This window comes from Ambystoma mexicanum, chromosome 8 (genome assembly GCF_040938575.1).
Source record: "Ambystoma mexicanum isolate Mex_15411 chromosome 8, UKY_AmexF1_1, whole genome shotgun sequence".
NCBI classification, from domain to species: domain Eukaryota; kingdom Metazoa; phylum Chordata; class Amphibia; order Caudata; family Ambystomatidae; genus Ambystoma; species Ambystoma mexicanum.
In genome coordinates this window covers 386,712,533-386,732,714 of record NC_090929.1, presented here as the reverse complement: position 1 = coordinate 386,732,714, position 20,182 = coordinate 386,712,533, and the positions used below count along the sequence as shown (strand labels likewise).

The window sequence follows — 20,182 nt, the reverse complement described above, 5'->3', positions numbered from 1 at the left end:
TTAAAGATAAATCAAATTATTAACTCCATTTGTACATAATACAATGAGGCTTGTCAAAATTCCAGGAACTGTTTAATGCACATTCCTGTGTAAACAATCTTTTCCTTGTGGCGAGTAGTGAGGTGAAACCATAATAAGATGGGTCTATTGTGTGTACATATGCCAATGCATTTCGGTATATTGCAGTAACTGTGGATACATACAGAAGGCAGAATCAGTTAATCATCCATATACAGGGGAAACGATCAGGCTCAAAAGCTTTGCGACCTGTGATTCACAAAGTATCATAAATGCAATTAAATGCCTGTGCGGCCTTTACTATATAGGCCAATCTCAAAGGGCAGCTAAAACTAGATGGAACGAATAGATCATGTATACGCAATCACAATGTTAACTCCGCAGTAGCCACACATTGGCAAGAGAAAAAGCACATTGGCATAAATTAAGTTTATGGTCTTGGAAGTTGTGAAAAGAAGAGATCCATACGAAAACCTCCAGAAAAGACTTGATCAACGGGAAACATTTTATATAGACAAAATGTGCTCACTGGTGCCCAAAGGGTTGAATGAAGAGATAAATGACATGTGTTATTTATGATTGTATGATCTATTTTGAAATATAATATAAATAGAAATATAAAATACTGTACAGCCCTGGTTTATACCACAATGCATTGGCATATGTACACACAATAGACCCATGTTACTATGGTTTCGCCTCACTCCTCGCCACGAGGAAAAGATTGTTTACACAGGAATGTGCATTAAACAGTTCCTGGAATTTTGACAAGCCTTGTATTCTGTACAAATGGAGTTAATTTGATTAATCTTTAAGAATGAATGCAAACTGCTACAAGAATTGAATATAACAAACAAATACCCATTTCAGCTCCATTTGTTGCCAGGATGGCCCTCCACCAACTGGATTCACATACACTAAGGGAGCGGATGCAGGAGGGAGCGAGACTGTGGCAGCAAAAACAGGGCACACCAATCCATTGGAGGGTGGAAAGTATTCCAGATATATAACCCTATGCACTAGCCATGGAGAACGTTAGTGTGAAAGCTTGTAGAAATGGCCGCCTCAGACCGCGTGGGTTGAACTGCCATTTTGTCACTGCCTGAAGTGAACTGCGTCGCAAGTGTCAGTGAGGCCATTGTCATCACAGCGGGTTCAGGGAATTTTATATCCATTTTAGCCTTGTGACGGGGAACCTCGGCAGAGCCGGTACTAGCAGATTTGGAGTGCTTTTGAGCTCCTTTGGATTCTGCAGAAGAATTAGCCCTAGGTGAGGGAACCTCGGCAGGGCTGCTTTTGCCCCCTCAGCAGGATCAGTTCGACCACAAGACTGTTTGTGGGAAGGCATAGGGTCCACCCCTCCCCACCCCCTGCCCGTAGCCAGAGCCCTCAGGATGCCCCTCGATCTTGCCGGTTTTAAATATAGCCCCTAACTGGGGATCCTCGGGATAACCCTGTGCCTTTAGTCACTGTACAGGAAACCTCGAGACTAGGTACGTTATGTTTAGTTCCAGACTTGGAAACCCCCAAGAATAACGCTGGTCAAAACAGCCGCAGAAATGTTGGGCTTAACCTAAGCCCCCAGATGGGGAACTTCTGATGAATATCCGGTATGGACAGCCCCTTGACAGGGGGCCTCGGAGCAAACTCCGAAATCCGGGTTAGATGCCTTTCGGGACACCTCAGGGAGTACCCTGGTACCAGAGACACTTGGACCCCTCGGGGAAGGAGTCCCCTCGCCAGTGTGTCATAAAAAGGAAGGAGCTCATCGTCAATGAACTGCTTTAAATGTGGAGGAGGAATCCGTCGGAATACCTCCTCCCACCTGACAAGCAGACGCTGGAGTGCCTGGACGGAGAGGGAGTCGCAGTAGAAGCAAGAATCCCACCGATGTTCCGGGCCAAGCACTCCAGACAGAAAATGGGGATCTGCCCCCGCGAAATGAGTTTCGCACGAAGAACAGGACACGAATCCCAGACACACCAACATAGACGGGGTAAAGAAGACCATGGTACTGGAGCAGGAAGATGAAGGACAAGGGAACAAAAAAGAAAAATGTCCCTACGATGCAAGCGTGTCCGATCCGTGGGTACGAGGGCTGAAGGGTGATGCACGAGGCAGAGCTCAGGAAGGCGGGGCTACGGTCAGGTGCACCTGCCTTGCTTAAAAATAAAAAGGACAAAACATTTTTGATGCTTCGAAAGTGTTCCGGTCCCGTCGCGATGGACAAAATGTCCCAAAGGTATGGAGGAAAGGAGCCAGGACGCAGGAGTATAAGCATTTTGAGAGATACTTGCAGACCAATTAATTAAGTCTCAAAAGTCTTTGCAAACACTCTAGCAATACCAAGTGCTTAGACGCATGCTTCCACTCTCCAAGACACAAAGAGTGCAAGTAACTGACACGGTGCTCACTCGGCTTGAATACTAGGAGTCCCTCAAATGGCTGCCTGATGAAGCATACATCAAATTCAAAACCGCTCTGTACCGAGCAAAGGTTTTTGAAACACTGGTTCAAGCTACAACAAACAATTTGTACCATGCTGGGCCCAGAGATCAATTAACTCATGCTACTTTGGGTGCATCATTCAAAAGACAAAACTAGGAGACATAATTTAAACTCAGCTGATCCCTCCCACTGGAAAGAACTCCGAGAAGCCAAAAGATTAATGGAGACACCCAGAGTTCCATAAGAAGAAAGAAAAAAAAATCGAAATCTTGAACATTTTACCACAAGCAATTAGACTTTATTCGGTCTGAAATATTTGTAGCCATTTGCCCCTGTATTTATATTGCACTCCTTACTCTGTACTGCCGAGCTCTGTTACTCTTCCATTGTAAATGCAATATAATGCATCTGATGCACTACCTTTTATAGAGGATGCTCTATATAGCACTTTCCCATTACTCTTCCCTTGCACTTTCCTGATCAGCATGCTCCTCAAGTCTCTGAAGGGTCAGTTCTCGCCTCTCCCTGTCTCACCTCTCCCTTGCTTTAGGAGGTGCAATAAAAACACTTTGCACCGTCATAAACTACAATATTTCACATAGCCAGTTGCAGACACCACCCCTGGGTATGGCCAATCAAAGGCCATGATTACATACAGAAATGTAACACATTGCTCACCGAAAAGTGCAAACTTCACACAGAGGAGAGAGTTACAAATAAAAGCAAATACACAATTTAAATACATACACTTGGTGGTGAATCAGAAGCAGCATAGACTGCAACAAAACACATGGTGCCGCAATAAGCCAAACAGGCAACTTGCCTACATTAGCCCCAGTAACCACTAGAGCCTTGCAAATTGTCCAAGACAATTCCACTCCCTGAAAATGAATGCCTCGCACTAATCCGGATAACCATTGCATACATTGACATGCAAATAAATTCTAAAAACATGGCACTGCAACCAGAGGACCAGGTACTACCAACTTTGACGTGTAGAATGCACACAGCTATATTGCTATAACACTGCACCTGCTGTATTCTACCGGAGTCATGCACAAATACCACTGGATACCCCATACCTGCAGCATTGATGGAACTTGCCCCCGCAAGCCAACTGCATCAAATTCCAAGGACCCTCAGGAAGTCCAAGCACTTTATGGCTGCCATCCCAGCCGCCAGTGAAACCATGCCTCATTTTATATGTCCAGTACAAAAACCGAACAATCATCAACAGGCTTTGCTGATCAAACTCCTGCATGAAAGCCCACAATGGACTCTGGGTGGGCTGAATGAACCTACATACCTCAGCTGCAATCGGACTGGACCAAAAGCATCAGAACAATCCCCCTTCACGTGCCAGGAGGGCAGAGCCCGAAACACCTTCAAACCATTGCAAACAACCCTAATGGACTGAGTTCCCCAGAACATATTCCCAGGAAGCAGAAACTTCCCTTTTGGATCAGCATTTAATACAGTAATGGAGAGATGCTGAAAAGCTTTGTTCGCTGTACACCAAGCTTAAAGCAGGACGGTGTATGGAAAGGCCACCAACCTTCTGTACTGTACTGTCAAAACCCAGCCAACTGGACTATCAAGACGGTAAACTCGCATAAACCACCACACCCACGACGGACATGCCACTACCACCACCAGCAGATTCTTTCAGCAAAGATGAAATGCCAAAAGTGAATCAAGAAGTAAAACATTGTCATTGTACCGTACCACACAGGCAAAAATAATTTGCAAGCACTTCCACACAGACCAACCTCGAAATGATTGTAGTGTAACAAGAACAAATATAGTCATATGTGCATACCCACCAAGTGTCAGGAGGCGAGTAAGGCTATACGTATGTCCTGTACGGATGATGGCTCACCAGCGAACTCGCTAAATTGGAAGACCTCATTCACAGTGGCCTGAGAACGACAACACTGCCAGATGTCTAGAGTTGTGCACACAGACACTATGAAAACAATAACTCAACCCATGCCTCTTCTACACGGTTGTATGCAAACCAAACCCCAGTTGGGGGGGGGCTACACATCATTACAAAAGGAGGGAGCAATGTGGGGATGCGGTGGAGAGAAAAAGGGCAATCAGGTTGGTAATGTCAACTTGACACTACCATTTTTTTTGCTTGGTGCTATGCTGGTCTATGCCTTCTGGGGTCATTGCAAAGTGCTATATAATCGCCAAGGTAAGCATAGCCATGCACTTTGCATAACCCATCAAACTGTCCGTGTACGGCACAGGATGTCACAGGTAGCGTTCATACACTTCCTTGTCATCCCATTACAGGCTTTATCTGGAATACACCATGCAGGCATTTTGATTTCCGCCAATGAGCTACTGTAAGGCAGCTGCCTTCTAGAGGAGCTCCTTGATTGTGAAGTGTGGCAGTACTTTCCCTATTAGGCCAGACATTCAAAACTCTTACTTTTGTCACAAATGGTGCAAGGAACACTCAGCCTCAGACTGTTGAAGGGTATTTATTGAATGATTTTTCGTGGCCGAAGTGCCTTCCTCTCTTCTGTCTAGAAAGCACCAATCCTCCCTAGCACGGGCGTCCCTGCTTCCCAGGTTAGTATACATAAAATATTGCCCTCTATTGTCAAAGTTCTGACTTATTCTAAACGTGAAAACTAAAAGGCCAAATGCCCCATCGGTCTACTCTCCCTCAGGTATTTCCTAGATTGACCCTACACTAACCAGTAGTTATGGACTAAAAAAAAAAAAAAACACAAACAGGTTGTGCCTTTCAGACACACTGCCCGATGCATTCTTCTTTCCATCTCGCCCACATACTTCTCACCCTCTGAACTCTTGGTATTTTCCCCTTACTACTCGCCGGCTTCCAACTACACTTCTGGAGCCTGTGTCTTCCTACTCCATCCCTCTGATGTCTTACCAAATCTTGCCTCCACCAATTTATGTAACTACTCCCTCCATTCCATTAGTACTCCCTCTGCCACAACCACCATCCTCCATGCTCCATGCTTCCCAAATGCTACTACATGCGTTGTCTCTCAAATGGAAGTCTAGTGCAGTCACCCAAGCAACAGACAGGCCTGGCGACCAGGAGCCTAGTCCTGGCCATCCAAGTCCAAGACAGGCAGTCCCTATGCAACCAAAAGAGATGGACCTCCCTGGAACCATGATGTCTCCGAGACATGTCTGTCACAGGGTCAGGTGAGGCCTGTGCAAAGAATCTGGTGAGGCCCCTTCATTTTTTGCACTTGGCCAGTGGCACCGTAAACAAGTGAAGCAAGAAATCTCTGCTCTTGTTCCACCTCCCTCATTCTGGCTTTCACTTCCTACACTCCTCACCACACCAACGTAACCCTCTATCCTCCTGCTCCGCATGGTTTCCTTGCGCCTCCACACCCTCTATCCTGCTTGCATCTTTCATGGGCCTCCCTGGACAGGTCTGCAGTGTGCCACCGTTTTGATGGGCTTCAGCTACCTGTGCAGAAGCTTGTTTAATTTCAGTATAGGCTATACAAACTAGCGTTTCCTCAGCTGCCTTGTTTGGGCACATGACCCAAAATCCAGGTCTCACCTGGCTGATCTTAGCACAGACAAGCCTTTCAGAGGTAGTGCGTGCCCCCCTGCACCTGCCCTGTCCTGATGGAGCATGCACACCCCCCATGCAGCACTGCCCACGAGCCTCTGCCCTGGTGGGGATGCCCACAGCCTGACATTTGGAGCTACACATGATTATCTTCACTACAGAGCTGCCCATGAGCCTCCTCCCTTGAGGTAGGACCCCAGCTGGGAAGGTACAGACTAGTCTCCTCCCTTGCTCCCTGGAGGGATGACCACAGCCACTGGCATGGGGAGCTGCACACCATTCTTGCCCCTGGAAAGTGGTCCACAAGTCTCTAAACAGGAAGGCTGACCACAGCTGAGGAGCTACACACGGGTTTCCTCCCTGAAGGGTCTGCAACAGATAAGGCGATACAGACGATTCTTCCCAGATGCCCACACGTCTCTGCCCACAGCTGGGAGCTACATACGAGTCTGTTCCGTGCAGAGATGTCTGCCAGACTCTGCCCACAGCTAGGGAGCTGCTACACAAGTTAGTTTGTGTCAGGTTTGATCAGAGCTGGGGAGGTACACATGGGTAAGCTGGGAGCAGTGGGTCGGGGATGTGGTAACCGCTGGTTGCTTAGTCTTGCGAGTGTGTGAATCGGAGTGGTTAGTAAGAGATGGAGGAGTGTACTGCTGCAGCTGCCAGTTATATCCCTTGCTTACACCCTCCACGGTCCTAAGGAACTCCTCGTGTCACCCTAGTGCAGCACCTGTGAAGCATTCAGGTTAGCCAAAGTACTGCAATCGTATCATACACACTGTCGCTGCAACACTGAAGGCTGATGCAAAAGACCCCAGCCGAGCCCCAAAGCTCATATCAACCAGAGGCCCATCACTGACCATAGACCCATCCCCAAAGTCCTTCCCAATCCAAGACCACTTCCTGCTCAGAGTCCTCTCCCTGCCCACAGAATAATGTATACATACTATATACTACAACTTATTTAAGCAGCAAACCCGGCCTTTAAGTGAAATTTATTTAACTGGTCAAACCAGTTGTTGGCAGCAGATTACAAGCTGCTTAGTGTCCTGTGCTTTCCGACACCACAAATTCTGCATTAGAGGCTTTTGGAGTCCGTTGAATACACACTGCTACTACGTGGAGTCCCCCATACATTACCAACGTTTTTCAGTTGTTTTCATCATTGTGGGGCAGAGACAGCACAAGCGCTCAAACCTCCTTCCAGCGCAGTGGTGTGCTGCAGTTGTGTGGCCGGGCCGGCTGGAGGACACTGCTTCTTGGTCCCCCGCTTCCCTTTTGTCTCCGGTTACTTCTACTGCCTACAATAACGGTGCCGGTAAGACTCTGTGGGTGTAGATTGTACTCGTTGGCGCATGGCTTGAGAAGCCCATAGCTTGAAACTCCACAAATTGTGTATATTCCCACGTGGATTCTCCATGAGCTTTTGCCAGAACCCTTCACTGCAAGCCTGCACCACATTTGTAACTATACAATCTTGTTAAGAGCCGATTGGAAGCCATGTTTGGAGCTCACAGCACTGAACTGACTGTGGGCCGATCGGCGGCAAGCTGTATGCTGGAACTGCTTTCTTTGACTACTCTTGGCATCAGCATCTACAAATTATCACTGCCAGTCGCATCTAACAACACTGAATAGTGCCACACTATCCATCAGATCCCCAGTGCAGCCTCTGGTGAAGTAAACTGTTTTATCTACTACACGGAGACTACAGGGTTTTAACCCTTTGATCCGCGTGGTTTTTAAAAAAAATGACAGACAGCGACAGGGGGGGGGGGGGAAACAAACACTCAGTGACAATCAAAACAGATACTGATGTCGAGCAGGAGAAATCACTGGAACAGCACAGCCCTTCTATGACGGAGGTACCAACTACATGTCCATTAGACATACGGGTTGAGATCAATGCAAAGACAAGCTCATCTTTCAACATCCTGGAAAATCCTCAGGACTACACTTCCCTCGACTGGCTGGGAAAAGTACCAGGAAATATGAACACCAGCAGTCCTGAGGCTCCACATCTGGCCGAGGAAAGTAACAATCGTTTGACAGACTCAAATACTGGAATAGTTGGACATCATCCAACTATGCCCTTGACGACTGGGACAGCACATCTTGAGAAGGAAGCAAGGGGGACCAAAAATATACAATTGAATCCTTACAACTTTGGAGCGTCTAAACAATTCAAGCCGAGGAAGCAGTCCTGCGACGCGCTGGTCCCCTCGACTTGGAAACCAATAAGCCTCACTCGGGCCATCGCTCACGCTAAACAATGCTTCTTTTATGTACTACCAAAGCTGGCCTTGCCACCAAAAGGAACTTCGACACCTCAGAACGAAGCAGCACTCTTTAAAACAACCAAACTTCCCACCCAGGGCAAACATGCCCCCACGTCATCGATTGACGTCCCAGACATCAGCAATGAGGCGTGTGTAGATCACTATGAACAACCCATGGGGTATCCAAACTCGGACCTACAGACCGCAACAACGATGGAAGGGATACGTCGGAAAATCAACCAACCGGTGGAAGGGGAGCATGTAAAGGGCCACAAATCGAACACAGCAGTAGGCGCCCTTCAGATTAGGACGACAGACCAGGGCCTGGAAGAACTTCAAACCACCTCACAGAGAAAACAGATGAACATAAGGGATATACCGGATTAAAAAGTAACGCCAAAAGGTCGCTGCACCACTTGGGATTGGCTCGACTCATCCAAGTTGACAGGTCGGCCGACACAGGCCACTAAACGTCGTCATTTGACGACTCGCACAGAGGACTTTAACATAGCGGAAACCAACACGCTAACAGACGAAGACCTGCCACTAGACCTAGTCGCTGCCCAAATGGAGGAGAAAACAGCAAAAACTCTGCCCATAGAAACAAACATGATTGCAGCCTTATTCAGGACACAAATGACATTTCTACTCAAGTTAGAACGGACAAAGAAGCCAAAATTGACGGAGGTCCACATTGTCAACACTAAGGCGGGGAGGCTAATAGACCCAAACTGCATGATAATGAAGACAAACAATCTGTTACCAACAACTCTCAAAAATGGCTCAATTGTACCTGGAAATATAAGGACTACTACACCTGAACACGAGATGGAATCCATCACTGCACTGGTCTCTGACTTTCCCTCTGTTAGAAATTATGGGATATTCACAAAACTCTTGGACTCATCACAAAACACAAGTGAAATCTGTAGGTCCACAATTGCTAGAAATGTCACTTTACGGAAAGAGTTGCAGACACAACCAATTTTAACAGAGAGCTCATTCCATAAACAGAGGAAGAAAAGAGATAGTGAAGAACCTAAGGTGATACTGACGCTCCATTGAACCTTACAGGGTGCTCTTCAAGAAACAAAAAGCTTCAACCGCGTAGGGGGAGCTCAACAGGTAACTCAATGGACGAATATGACACAAGTGTGTCACTTGAGGACATTTCTCAAAGTTCTGACCAAAACGCTGTTTACAACGCATCAGACAGGCTGCAGCCACTTGCCACCAAAGGCAGATTCTATTGGCTTCGACGAGTTAATGAATCTCTCAACTTACTTGCACAAATGGGACAAGGTCTTTCCAATAAGTGATCCAATGAAAGATACACTGGTCGAACGCTTGGTCGTACTGAGATCAAGCCATTGTAAGAGGGGGTCAACCTATTGTGGTGACAGACACTGAAAGCAGCGACGAAAAAGAGGATGTTTTAGAGCGGCAGACGACCAAAGGCAACACTGCACCGTCTCAACCGAGACCCACTGCCCCATGGCTTCAAGAAAGGGTAAAAGTAACCTCCCGGATACATATGACCAAATCAGGTATACAAGAGGGACACCCAGGAGAAGAGCCAGAACGTTGCCTTTAAAACTCGAACAGAAAAGCTGAATTTTAAATAGACAACCTCTTTGAGAGGGGATAAAGCGAGCCCTTCATGTGCCTCTAAAAAGACAAGACACTACGAGCAGACCATATGATCCGAGAACCAGAAACGAGAAGTGATTGTGAGATCAAGATGAAACTTGAAAGAATTCTGCACATGAAGGACGACCTGACACTCAATAGAGCCAACATCTTGAGGCTACTCCACAGTGTTCCTGCGCTAACCTCAATCAACTCCAAGGACATCGACCTGATCGACTTTCCTGATGTACGAAGGAAAGATAAGGTGGTCTTGTACCTTACTTCAAAAGAAATCAAACCACTGGCTTGTAAGAGAAATCCCACAACTGACTCTCATGGGATCTTCACTAAGAGAAAAGATCCACACACACTGGAGACTGTCAAATTAGATGAACAGAAGATCCCCGCAGAGAAGTAACCACCACTTGACTACTATATCCACCAATGGGAATAGACAACTTCCCGACACCGTTAAATAACCTTAGGATAGTTGTAGGAAACCCTCACCGAAAGGACACCACGAAACCTTACGAAGATAAACATGAAAAGGAACAAGACGGATAGGAGTGGATTGCAGGCGCGTTAGCATTAAACTCCTAATGCCCAAAGATTGGGGGAAAGGGGCCATTCAAGCACCTTACCCTTTGCTGTTGGAATACTAGGGGTTCCAGGCACGTGTTTGGAGAAGGGAATATGTCTTATGAAACTTTTGACATGGTCTGTCTGCAAGAAACTTGGTTAAGAGAGACACCCACACTCAAGGGGTTTCATCCTATTTAAATCTGGCTACCAAGGGCCAGAAGGGTCGACCCTCGGCAGGTTTGCTTTTCTTATTAAATAACGACAGTGGCTTAAAGGTAACCTGGGGGAAAAACGTGACTCCCCTTACTCAAGTTGTCTCGCTTGACAGGAACATTCCATATGGAAGGAACACAGGAGGATGGTTAATCTGCAACCTCTATTGGAACACCAAATCTGAAATGGCCAAGAACTTTATTGATCAGGTGATGAACGAGATTGACGACGCAAGAGTCTCAAAGCCAGACTTCAACATAATTGTTTGTGAAGATCTCAACATCCACTGCTTCAGCAGTGACCTAGTCCTGCTGGCAAATCCAGCGCCAGACTGACGATGCTGCTCTACGCGGTTTGAACTGGTGAAAGGAATTCGGTACGAGAAATATTGAGATCCTAAATGGCTGCATGACGGGAGCCCCCCCCGGCCCCACCACTATGACCTGGAAGAGGGGCCTTGAGGTGCAGATCCTGGACTGTCTTCGTTTCAGACAACTAAAAATCACTCAAAGGACTTAGTAGCTGAATTCACTGGTAGGAGTGACCACAACATTCTGAAACTTCAGATTGAAGGTTTTCAACACAATGGTGTACAATCCAGACCAAAAGACCTTGCAGTACAACCGGGCAGAAACAGGTTGAGACTGACTGGCAACATAACTGCCCTGAGAGAGGCTCTCCACATGTCTCCATTAAGGGCAGACCTTCACTACCCAAGCCACTTGTGCCTATACATGGAAAATCACAACACAGGCTGCAAGAAAAAAAAAAAGCTCAACAAATAAAAAAAAATAAAAAAGGCCATCCTTGAAAACGCCGGATGAATTTAAAAAAAGGAAAAACTACAAAAACTGGCTAAAAACAGCACAAGCACACCATAACCCAGAAGGATGCAGAACACATGCTACAGCTACCAAAAACTCTGGTGAGCTCTGGAGAATCCTCAACTCTATGGAAGTGCCACAACAATCCCCGCTAGCAAACCCTATTCCTGCAGGAGACTGGATTATCCACTTTAGTGCCCTCTTTTCAAACAAACCAGAAGCAAACATCGACAGACAAGATTCGTCACTCAGCTCCTGGTCCTTTGAAACAAGTAGGGAAGACATCTTGGACTTTTTAAAACTCGTGCACCTCCAGAACGGCAGGACCACACGGTCTAACAAACATGACATTGATGAAAGACCCTGAGGAGGGGGCATCCTTCATGTTTGATTTGTTTGCCTTAATAACCTATTGCCACCCTCGGCGCTGTTGGGGAAAATATTTGCAGCTCTAGTCTTGAAACACTGGACTGTCTGGCTCAAGGAAACCAAAAATCATGACCCCTGGCTTTGAGAAAGTCATCAGAACATCTCTGAACTGGTTTCTTATGACCTTACTGAAAACAACTACACAAGAGACATGGAGGGAAAGGCTGACTTAGTTTTAATCGGCATATAGCAAGTGTTCACCTTTGCAAGTGTTTGTGGCCAGGTACTCCAGATCAGACTCTGGAGCAAACTCTGGTGGTAAATTGACCCACATATTTAAATGTGTTTCATGATAGTAGCCCAATAGCTAGCCTTTCCAGGTAGCCTCAACTTCATAATTTTAATGATTCACCAATTTTACCAGCCAGAGATTTACTGGCACGCGTGATTTTCACACTGGCATGCAAGCATTGACACAATAGGAGAGGAACACAAGTTAGCGCTACCAGTATTCTTTGAATGGTGATACAGGAGGCCCAAATACATAACACTCTGCATGTTTTCAGAGACAACTTACTTTTCAGGCAAAGATCCTCCGAGATGGAGATCAACAAATTGTCCCATGAGAAGGCATAAACATAGGCCTTTTGGGGGCAATAAGGAGAAATGCAAAGACAGAACAGTGTCCCAATACAGTGTTTTATTGCAGAAAATGTATTGTTAACTATACATGACAACTTACCCTCCAAGTGTGTTTAACAAAATCCCAAATCTTAGCATTGGTGTACCTCAGGTCCACACCACTCACAATACCAGGAGCATGGAGATGAGAAAGGTGAGCTATATCGGCTGCATTCTCTGGTATTTCCTAAAACAAAAATAATTATAAATAGCCATCCCTTTTCACCAATTATGTAATGCAAACACAAGTTAAAATGGATCATCACAGATTTACACAACCTTTGTATTTTGCATTGGTCACCATGTGTGGGAAATCCTGTACTGCATGAAAGCAAAAAGAAGATCTAGTCTGTGCACATCAACCACCACTAGAGAGTTTTGCAGCAAGAAAAGCACATTAGGTTCAGGTTACAGACCCTAAGCATTCTTTTAATGGTAGCATGTAGTATTTTTATTCTGCTTCGTAGGATTCCATACTGCAGGTTAGCAGACAATGGTTTAGAATCTGAGGAATTCGTCCCTTCTCCCCTAGGTGGAGCCACGCCCTTTGAGGCTAGGGAGGTGACCCTGCTCAGCAAAACCCTTCCTAGGGGTTTGGGAAAGCGGAACCTCACTGGAAGGGCCTCCCTTTAGGGGGCAAGGACTCTATTCCCATGGAGAACCATCTATACCCAAAGTGTTATTTGCCTACTCAGGAGTAAGACATACCAACATATCCCCTCTGTGTTTGGCTCAAGGTAATGCTGAATCTCTAACATGCGATTAACAATACGCCCCTTTTGAATACCAGAACAAGCATAAAGGGCCAACAACCCTTGAATTGAAGAGGAGAAACCCAACGTTGAGGAGACGCAAGAACTTCACCCTAAAGAACCAAGCAAGATATTGGGTCAGGGGAGCCCAAATGAGCCACAGTGGCACAATAAATGGAGTGAAAAACAGATATCACGGGGGCACTGAGGTATTGGAAAGATGGTCCAAGTGTGGCGAGAATAACCAAGTTGGTGGGAAAAAACTCTCCATCTGAAGAATTTTGGACTTTGTTTTTCCAGAAACGCAAGACTTTGTTGGAATCTTTGATAGACTAACAAGAACTGTTTTCTTTGAGAAGAACTGTTACTTCTAACAATTTGATCCAGACCCAGGAAGGGTTCCCTGGACAACCAGAGACACCTTTGGGGAGAACCAAGAGCGCAGGGCAATCCACCCATTTTCTTTTAGTTTTGCATAGTGGTAGGGCCAGTTTAGTGGATACGCTTGGCCGGAGGACTATTTGGACTGTAGACTTTCACGTTAGTTTAGTTTTTATTAGGAAGGGAACTCCCTTTCAAGTAATAGGGTCAGGGAAGCCTTTGCTTTTAATTTAAATAAAAACTCTGTACAAACATGTCCTTTGGTCCGAGTCCTTCTGTCTGGCCACACAATTTACTTGTGCGGCATAAAGTATTTTCCAGGGATCCTGGGGGACACTTACAGTTGTAGGCCCTACCATCTAGATACCTGCTGGCTCCATGCACTATCCATTTGTCTTTCAATAATGAAAAACAAACCACAAATGGCTCTAATAGGTAGGATTCTCTGAAAAAAAGTGAACTAAAGCTCACCAGCAGTGCTTACTTTATGCAGAAATATGTGGTTTTATATGGGTATCAGAGAAAGGAAATTAGGCTTGAAACTAGGCCCAAGATTTTATTTACCAGAAAAATTTGCTCATCTGAACTCCAGTCTCACATATGGCAAAATATTCAAGCTACTATGCTTAGAGAACGCCAATATTAGAATTTTGCAATTTATTACACAATGTATGCATTACGTGCTATGAACAATTACACATTAGTGAGTATGCCATTGAAGGGCTGCTCAAGTTAATGAACACTGAAAGCACAGGCAGCTTCCCATCAGTTACTGCACCATGGGAGACCTGACTGCCAATAATTGTGCCACAGAAGGTCTGCCTGTTAGTTAACGTGCACAGAATAAATGCCCATCAGTTACTGCGTCACATACATCAAGGCATGTCCATTAGTTACTGTGCGTCTATTAATCTCCAACCACACACACTCCAGTCCATAATTTTTCAGGTCGCCTTACATCCATTTCTCCCAGACTATTTTTTCATTCTTCTAATAACAATCTTAACCGATCACATGTTCTTTTGTTCTAGCTTTACATGCCATTTTATTCATTCATCCATTCCTACATCCCCTATGTATCCATGCTGTAAAGATTGACTTAATTACAGAACTACTGAATTATTTTTTTTAAAAATGGGGTGTTGAAGTGTATACTAGGGTTTGATGTTTTTTTCCTTTGCGTTTGGCGTTGCCACTAACTCAGTCCACTTCTCAATATTCTGTAAGGGGTGCCACAATATTGAGCCCATCTTGGGATAACCAACAGTAACATAGTATAAAATTGCTCTGCTGGTATATTCCCAACTCTTTCCCACCTGCCTGCTGCCAGATGCTATGCTTAATGGGTCCCTGTGCTGCTCCTGTTAATTATCGCCCCATCGCCCTAATGGAGGCAGATAAAAGCTTCTATGGGTTTATATTAAAAGATCTGGATAATTGGGCAGAGACAACTTGTATCCTTACTAAACATATGTTTTCTAAAAGGGCTGTCTATCTCGCTGAATGGGCTAGTCATGAACCTTGTGAAGGATAGTGCCCGTGCGAAGGACGGGCAACCAGTTTATGGAGCGTGGATAGATCTGTCCAAAGCCTTTGATACCATAAATAGGAGGCAAGTTATGGGCCAAACTAAAAAAGCAGGGGATTCCACTTAATCATTTGGCCATTGTGATACATCTATGACAAAACGAACATCCAAATAAGGCTCAACTCATTAGGACACTTGTCAAAACCAATAAGACAGCAATGCATTCTTGCTCACTGTCTTTCTAATCTAGATCTAGCTGATTTGGCCGAGTCCTTGATGTTCCAGGCCCTTGGTAGTCCTAGAGTTGGTAAATGCCCAATAATTGGTTGGCATGCACCCATGACAGTCCTGCTGGACTGCATGTCTAGGCGTCTGCAGCGCTTTCCGACTGCCTCTGAACATTATTCCCATTGTAACAACTTGGAAATAAATCCTAATAAAACAAAGATCTTGTTCGGGAAGTAAAAGTCAATCAGTTTGTCCATCGGATGAAGAAAATCCTATTCTCCTGTAAATTCTCTATACTGTCGCAGATTCTTTTTTTTAAAAATTATTTGTATTAATATTTTCAAATAGAACAATACCCTCCCCTTCACCCCAATCCCATAATTACGCCCGTCCCACTCCCTACGGGCAGAGTTACAATGTAACCTACTACATTTAAAGGCTTGCATTCTAATTTACATAATATTCAAGATTCTCAGGTTATGCGGGCACCATTGTTGAACAAAGTCTCCTTTTAGAAAGTCCAAGAGCAATGCCCATTCATGTTGGAATTTTTCATATTGTCCTTGCACAATATACGTTATCCATTCCATTGCCACAAACCCACATAGTTTAAACAGCCAATCTCTAACCATTGGTGGTTTCTTTGGTTTCCACTCTCTCGCTATAACCAGCCATGCTGCTATTAACATTAGCATGAAAGCTTTGCTATGTGTCTTAGTAAACAAATGCATCTCAGAGTTAAACAGACCACACAACCATTCCCTGGGTGTCAAGATCATATTTGGGGGAATTTACAGGCTTTATATATTTCGTAACTTCTTCCCAGAATTTCCTCAAATTTTGACAATCCCACCATGTAGGTCTCCAACCCCCCTTCTTACCACAGCCACGCTGGAGTAGCGCTAATCTAGGGGTTTTATTACATCATAGGAATCTCATACCACTCTACCCAGAGCTTTAAAAAAAAAAAAAAAAAAAGATACTGCGTGCTGGACCATTATTGGAAGAGCCTGAAATGTATATAATAATCTCGGAAGAATCACAATCTTAACTGAGGCGACACTTCCCTAACATGAAATGCAGAGTGGGGACCATTTTCCCAAATCCTCTTTCAATTTCTGAAGTAATTTCAGGTAATTTTTATCATATAGCTGTAAGATTCCTTTAGTGATGCCAACCCCCAGATATTTAATACTTGTATCTGCAAACGGAGTACAGGAGGGCAACGCCATCTTCGGATTGGTAGTGACTCCAAATTCTAAAATCTCTGACTTCTCATATTAATCTTTAGGCCTGCACACCTCTATATCCTTCAATTTCTCGAGTAGTGCCATTGACTGTCCTGGGTCACTTAATGCAAGCAACATGCCATCAGCAAATGCAACAACTTTGCAATCACCCTCAAGAGGAATGCCCCCCCCACCGTCAACCTCTAATTTTATTCAAAAACGGCTACAGGTATATTGAAGTGGCGACAACAGCCATCCCTGTCGAGTGTCTCTACCTATTCCATTAACTCGGGAAACATGACTTAATCACCACGCGTATTGTTGGGAGTGTGATCATCCGCCTGTACAGTCTTTATAAATTTGGTCCTCATACCCATCTTTTCCATAGCATTAACAGAAAAGGCCACTCAAAACGATCAAACGCCTTCTCGGCATCCAGTGCTATCAATACTGAGGGAATTTGTTTAATATCAACTTTTTCTATCAAATGAATCACTCTCCTGATATTGTCTGAGATCTGCCGCCCTTTGATAAATCACAATAGATCGGCATTGATTAAGCCCAGAAGGAGCGGTGCCAGTTTTGCCGCAAGGACACCTGTGTATAATTTTACATCAATATTAACGCAATGGGGTCTATATGACCCACATTCCGTCAGATCCTTGCCTGGTTTCCCAAACACTACTACTTTTGCTTCTGCGATAGTCGGCGTGACCCTCCCCTTTGCCACCATCATGTTGAACAATCCCGCCAGTCTGGGGGATAGTTTTGTGTATTTTTGACTGCTGTGAACCAGTCAGGCCCCAGCGTTTTATTCAATGGCAATGCTCCTTCTTGCCTTCTCTACCTCCTCCTCCATAATGTCCCCCCTCTAATGCCTCCCGCTCCCTTAAAGTTAACATGGGCAGAGATACATCCAAAAGATAGCATTGGGCCTCATTACGACTTTGGAGATAGCCATGGCGCCATTAGCGCCATGGCTGCCTCCAAAATCGTGTCCGGTGTGATGGAGAGGGGACTTACCAGGCGGACCCATTCCAAATGCCGTTCCCCATTCCCATTTGAGCCCCCCCATAGGGCTCAATGGGAAGGCGCTAATAACGGACCCGCTAATTGCAGGCCAGTTATTAGCTCCAAGGTCCCTTAACGAGTCCTGTAAAGAACATGTGGTCAGACCACACGTCCGTTACGGTCCCCGCCAAGGGACCTTGTAATTGGGCGGTAAGGGATTACTGGCAATGGTCTCCTTTCCGGTGCCCGGTATCCCTTACCGCCCAGCTCAGAATGAGGCCCATTGTATTTCCCGTGGGTCTGGGTGATTCAATGTGTACACCGTTTCATAATATTGGGCAAATGCTTCGACAATGGACACAGATTCAGTCCTGTCAGGCTACTGTAGCGTCTGAACCAATTTAGATGCCTCTGATCCGCTCAGTTGGTGAGCTAATACTTTATCTGCCTTATTGGCCTGTATATAATACCTCCGTTTAGTCATGAATAGTGCTCGTTTTGCCCTTCGAGTCCATAATAGCTCTTGCTGGCTGTGTAGTTCCTTCAGCTTTATGCCCAGTTCCCTCATCCTATGCTGCACTATAGCTTGTTGCGTCTCCCGCAATTGCTCTTCCAGATCCCCTACCAATTTCACCCTAGTTTGTCCCTTTGGGCCCGCAAAGCAATACGTCCCCCACCCCCCCATTACAGCTTAAAAGGTGTCCCATGTCGCTGACCATTTGACCGATACTGTCAGAGAAGTATTCTTCTATCGTTTACCTTATTCACCATAACTACTCAAGAACCCCATCTGTCCTGTATTGGGTGCATATACCATGGCAAGAGTGAATCTCTTATATTTTCTTACTTGTACATTTCCAACATATCTCCCCTCTTTTCCCACCAAGGGTGGGTCTCTCTCTCTCTCTCTCTCTCTCTCTCTCTCTCTCCTCGAGTACCAGCAATCCAAACGGAAATGTCTGCTTATATGGAATTGATCTTCACCTCCAAGCACGTGTAGCCCGATCCATTCCTCTTCGCTTCTGCAGGGTTGCCAGAGCCAGGTCTTGATACAACTGTACTTGTGCCCCATTCATTGCAATAGTCTGTTCCGTCTTTGCTACAGGCAGAATGTTCTCTTTCATTGCATATGAAGTCGGGGCAACAAGAACGTCTCTAGGCCTTGCCCCTGGTTCTCTCCTCTTCGGCCCCACTCTGAATACGATCAATTCCAATGTCCTCAGGGGGCACCTCAGTCAGCAGGTTACCAAAGCATTGCTGCACTATGCCCCATTAGTCTGCATCCTGGACAGACTCATTTTAATCCTTTCATCCTAAAATGTGACCTCCTTGAGCGATTCTCCAAGTTATGAGAGGTCCTGGCCAATTGTTCCAACAGTCGCTGTTCTGGGGTAATTCTTCTGATGTTTCCGTTAAACCTTTCTCGACTACGTCCACTAGATCCAACTATTTCTTTCATTTCCCCCTTCACTGCCAACAGAGTTTCTCAGGTCTTCTCTTAGTGAGTCAAACTGTTGCTGAAAGTTATCATTGATCCTTCCATTTCACGTAGGCATTCCTTCAAGTCTTCCTTTCTAAGCGTCATTCCCCCCGATCTCCTGCGTTTCCCCTCTTCCAATCTTCTACCTCTTTCCCCTCAACCCTTGCCTTTGTATCTCCACTTAGTTTCCAGCAGCGCTCTTTGGCCTTCTTGCTCAACTGGGGATGGTCTTCTTTTGACCAATGTTCCCTTTCCTTTGGGTCTTGGCATCAGGGAAGCTTTAACTGCTCCTTGCAACTGGGGGTTACATGACCCCCGTACTGCCTGTAGCCAACTACTCTTCCACAGTGTGAGCGACTTCTTTGCTTCACCGCTTCTCAAAGGTTATAACGTCCCCTCCCCAATGTATATCTTACATCCAAATGCACATTCAGCAGTAATTTAAAATGTCTCTGTACACCAGGGATTTGCCACCTATTGCAACCAACCCCACTGGTTGCATTTTTAACCTTGCTCTAATTGTAAGCCTTTTGTTTACCGTATCCCACTTGTGCTGTTATCAAGGTGATGAATTTGGGAAGTGTTCCCCTTTCCAGTAGGTTAGGTTCCCATCCAAATGGTCGTGTAGCCAGCACCCTTTTCCCTTCAGCCAAGTAATCCTTGCCTCCCTCCCTCAACCCCTGCCAACCTTCTCCATGTAGCTGCATGTTAAAGGCTACCATCAGCTGTAACTGTCCAGTCTCAGTTTTACACTCTCTGACCTGTCAATTGCTGGGTGTAGCGGAACAAACTTATTGTAATCCGTCCCTGTGCTAGTTTCCTCACATTATCCCTGCGGACATGGATCAGGGACACAGAACGCCGTCCCATTCCCTCCTCGTATATTCCTTCTGGTCCATAGTGCAGCTCCTCCTCTGGTGCAGATTAGGAGTCTCAGCCCGCTCTCATCACTCATC

General features: G+C 45.5%; 1 protein-coding gene across 1 annotated transcript in view; it reads right to left on the bottom strand.

Moving 5' to 3' along the window:
- The window catches only part of LOC138471970 (cholesterol 7-desaturase nvd-like), a 451,161-nt gene that overhangs the window by 261,611 nt on the left and 169,368 nt on the right, over positions 1–20,182 (bottom strand). The window contains exon 4 of the mRNA XM_069609866.1: positions 12,679–12,804. Within this exon, the coding sequence (XP_069465967.1) occupies positions 12,679–12,804 (126 nt within the window). The remainder of the gene's footprint in view (positions 1–12,678; positions 12,805–20,182) is intronic.